The sequence below is a fragment of the Caloenas nicobarica genome, chromosome 34, assembly GCF_036013445.1.
Source record: "Caloenas nicobarica isolate bCalNic1 chromosome 34, bCalNic1.hap1, whole genome shotgun sequence".
NCBI classification, from domain to species: domain Eukaryota; kingdom Metazoa; phylum Chordata; class Aves; order Columbiformes; family Columbidae; genus Caloenas; species Caloenas nicobarica.
In genome coordinates this window covers 2,788,080-2,792,199 of record NC_088278.1, presented here as the reverse complement: position 1 = coordinate 2,792,199, position 4,120 = coordinate 2,788,080, and the positions used below count along the sequence as shown (strand labels likewise).

Genomic DNA, 4,120 nt, shown 5'->3' with positions numbered 1-4,120 from the left:
GGAAACTAAACCTGGAATTCTTATGGGAGAGAGAAGAGAGAACAGAGGACAGTGCAGATCCCTCCTGTGAGCAGCCCCCTCGCCTCCTCTCCCACCCAGCAAAGCCTCTGCCCTCAGGGCCGGGGGCTCCAAGGCATGAAGCAGCTCCTGTGCAGCCAGAGCTCCAGTTCCCTCTGCAGAGCACAGGGGCTGAGAGCAGCTGCCCGGCAATGCTGGTGTGTGGGAGGTGGCTGCACAGCTGGGGAAGGGTGATGCTGTCGGAGTGCCCGGCTGCCTCTGCCCTGGCCTCTCTCACACCCACCCTCACCGCAGTTTCCTTCTTGCTCCACTGCTCTGGGTCACTGTTGGTGTGATCTGGTTCTTGCTGTCAGGCTCTCTGGGGATGGGAGTTTCAGCTGCAGAGTCACAGCCTGATCTTGTGGGTCCTTTCCTGCAGGTGCGTCCATGGGAACATGTGTCCCAGCTTTGCTCTGAGCTGTGGGGCTGTGGGCAATGCAGTCTGTGGGGCAGGGGAATGAGCATTATCTGAATTCCCCACAGAGAAGTGCAGAGATGCTATGATGGAGGAAGTGCTGCTGGGTTTGTGAAATGAGCCGTGTGTGTCTTGGGATAGAAGTGGGGTGCTGAGACCTTAGGAAAGGGTGGGACATGTCATGGTCTGAGATGGATCCCTCTGCTCTCAGCAGTGCCTGGTGGCTTTTCAGGGTAACATGGCAGTGTGATCACCATCTCAGAAAGGTGCCAGCCCAGGGCAGCTGGAGCAAGACAGAGGGACAGAGCAGCTGCCCTCACTCTGCACTGACCCACAGGCAGCCTGTGGTCTCGCAGGACTCGCTTTGTTCTCCCTGAGTGCAGCAGAAATGCTGAGGGATTCTGAAACCCAAGAACACTCCCCGGAGTGGGAGGGGAGAAGGACCTTTAGAAATGCCAAACCTCTCAAACTCAGTTTCTCAGCCCTGCGGGTACAGATGCTGACAGTCCCTTCTGCAGCAGGAGCGGTTCCATCTGACAAAGCTGAAACCCAGGACTGGCCCCGGCCCCACCCCATCACACAGGGTCAGGCTGACTCCTCATGAGCCCCTGGGCAGAGACCCTGCTCTTCATTGCACACTCATCAAGCACCGACAAGGGCTCCAGCCAGGATGTTCTCCTGGAAAAAGAAGAGAGTCTCTTTTTGTGATGGGGTGGAGGGTCTGTGGGAAATGACTTTGGTTTTTCCCAGACAAGTCTCATCTGAACCGTCACTGTCTTTTCCTCCTTGCACAGGTCCTCATGCCCACAGGCAGCAAATGTCCAACAGCAGCTGCATCACCCAGTTCCTCCTCCTGGCGTTCACAGACACACGGGAGCTGCAGCTCTTGCACTTCTGGCTCTTCCTGGGCATCTACCTGGCTGCCCTCCTGGGCAACGGCCTCATCATCACCACCATAGCCTGGGACCAGCACCTCCACACCCCCATGTACTTCTTCCTGCTCAACCTCGCCCTCCTCGACATGGGCTGTATCTCCATCACTGTCCCCAAATCCATGGCCAGTTCCCTCTGGGACACCAGGGCTATCTCATATATAGGATGTGCTGCACAGATGCTTTTGTTTCTCTTTTTCATTTCAGCAGAATATTTTCTTCTCACCATCATGTCCTACGACCGCTACGTTGCCATCTGCAAACCCCTGCACTACGGGACCCTCCTGGGCAGCAGAGCTTGTGTCCACATGGCAGCAGCTGCCTGGGCCACTGGGTTTCTCAATGCTCTGCTGCACACGGCCAATACATTTTCACTGCCACTGTGCAAGGGCAATGCCCTGGACCAGTTCTTCTGTGAAATCCCCCAGATCCTCAAGCTCTCCTGCTCAAACTCCTACCTCAGGGAACTTGGGCTTCTTGTGATTAATCTCTTAGCAGTATTTGGGTGTTTTATTTTCATTCTTTTCTCCTACGTGCAGATCTTCAGGGCCGTGCTGAGGATCCCCTCTGAGCAGGGACGGCACAAAGCCTTTGCCACGTGCCTCCCTCACCTGGCCGTGGTCTCCCTGTTTGTCAGCACTGCCATGTTTGCCTATGTGAAACCCCCCTCCATCTTGTCCCCATCCCTGGACCTGGTGGTGTCTGTTCTGTACTCAGTGGTGCCTCCAGCAGTGAACCCCCTCATCTACAGCATGAGGAACCAGGAGCTCAAGGATGCCCTGTGGAAACTGATGACTGGATTTCTTCCGAAGCTATAAACTGTCTCTGTCTTCTTCTACATACAAGTTATAGTCTAACTCATTGCAAGTTCATCCTGTGTGCAGTATTTTTTGTCTCTAGTTGTGTTTTTCTCTTATGATAATACTGTAATTCCATTTTTAGTTCACTGCCTGCTTTTCTTTTCTCACTGAGTGTCTGTGTCCATGAGGAATCATGCTCCCTGTGTTTAAGCAAAATAAAGGGCTCTCCGGCAAACTGTTTTCTGCTGACATCCAAACTCCAAGACCTTTTTCAAGCTGCAGGGACAGTTCCTGTGTGCATGGGTGGAAGGGGAAAGAGCTCTCGCTTGGCAGCCCTGCCAGGGAGCACCAGCGCTTGGCCTTCCAGAGCTGTTCTCGTTCCACTCCCACACTCTCCTTCTCATCCCTTGTGTTGGTGCAAGGCCTGAGTGCTCTGGCAGCCTGGTCACCGTCCTGCTGTGTGTGAGTCCTGTGAGCGCAGGCAGGGACAGGCCATGGGCACTGCTGTGACAGAGCTGGCCTCTGTAACAGTACTTCTATAAAGAAGAGTGATCTCCTCAGGGCAGTGCCGGAAGGCTTAGGTCTTCTTACAAACCTTCTCTCAAAAACTTGCCCACAAAAGTGGCCACAGATGCAAACAGCAGGGTACAGCTGCACAGTGTGTGTGTGCAGGGCTGGGCACACAGCAGTGTCCTCTCACAGCCAGGCCTCCTGCCAGAGACCTGCAGGACCAGCAGAGCAGGGGCTGGGCTGTGCCCCTGTGCACTGGACACCCCACGGAAGCTGCCCCGGGGCATCGTCATGGACTGGCCCCTCACAACCTCCATTTCCAGCCCTGGCCTCCCTCCCCAGCTCACAGAGGTTGTTCTTCCCTCCATGGAGGGACACTGAATGAGTAGGTCAGCAGTCCAAGTTTGTATTGTACAGATGAGATGTGAGCACGCACATCGTGTATGTGAGGTGACATGAACGCGAGTGAGCATAAACACCATCAACTATTCCTTGAGGTTCCCTGAAGGCCTGTGGCACAGACAAGGTCTTGAGGTCACTTCATGTTGGGAGGAACATCCTGTGGGAAACCACCTGAATGCAGCACTGGGTTGTGCTTCCTTGAACTGAGGTCCCGTGTCCATTCCTCATGACGTGGGACATCTCAGATGAGTGCAGAGCAGGGTGACACACCACAGGGCTGAGGTGCCTCCTGTCCTTTGGGAGTGGCAACAGGAGGCCTGAGAGACACTGTGACTCCCGCCTCTGTGTGTAAAATGGAGAGACTCTGTCTCTGAACATCCCTGGGTGCAGAAGGAGCCCATGAGGCCAGCTCACATGTCAATGCTTGACGGAACCCTGGTATTTCTGTGTGTGACTCCAAGAACAAACCCCAGTGAGATTGATCTCAGCTGCCTTGGACAGGCTCATTGCAAGTACTCCAGTCTGCTATGTCGCCCTTGCCCGTGATTCCAGATTGTGCTCTCAAAAGTGACATAGACACCAGAATGGTTCTGGGGTCCTTAGGAAACGCAGACCTCAAAGCCATCTTCAAGAAGAGCTGGACTAAGAACTGGGAGAATAACAGGCTGGCCACCCTACCTCCCTCCCTGAGAAGGGGATGGGACATGTCCTCCTGCAGCCATTTCCAGGAACGTGAAGGACAAGGAAGGGATTTCTGAACCCCAATGGAGAGGGGCAAGAAAGGCATGTTGTGTACAGGGCGTTTGCAAGGCCTCAGACATGGTGTGCTTCTGGGCAGAGTGGTGCTGATGGGGCTCCAGAAGTGGATGCCGGGTGGGAAGTTGGCTGAACCATCAAACCCAAATATCATGAGTGGTACAAAGTCCTCCGAGCAGACAGTTACCAGCGTCATCTCTCAGTGACCAGCATTTCGGCCAACACTGTTGAACATCTTTATTCTCCCC

General features: G+C 54.4%; 1 protein-coding gene across 1 annotated transcript; it reads left to right on the top strand.

The window, feature by feature from the left end:
* Nucleotides 1-1,670: 1,670 nt before the first annotated feature.
* Nucleotides 1,671-3,692, top strand: LOC136000692 (olfactory receptor 14J1-like; the record flags this gene model as incomplete). The annotated part of the gene is made up of 2 exons (XM_065654624.1): nucleotides 1,671-2,132; nucleotides 3,669-3,692. Coding segments are annotated over 2 exons (486 nt in total), but the record flags the coding sequence as incomplete, so codon positions are not given.
* Between the last annotated feature and the right edge of the window lie 428 nt (nucleotides 3,693-4,120).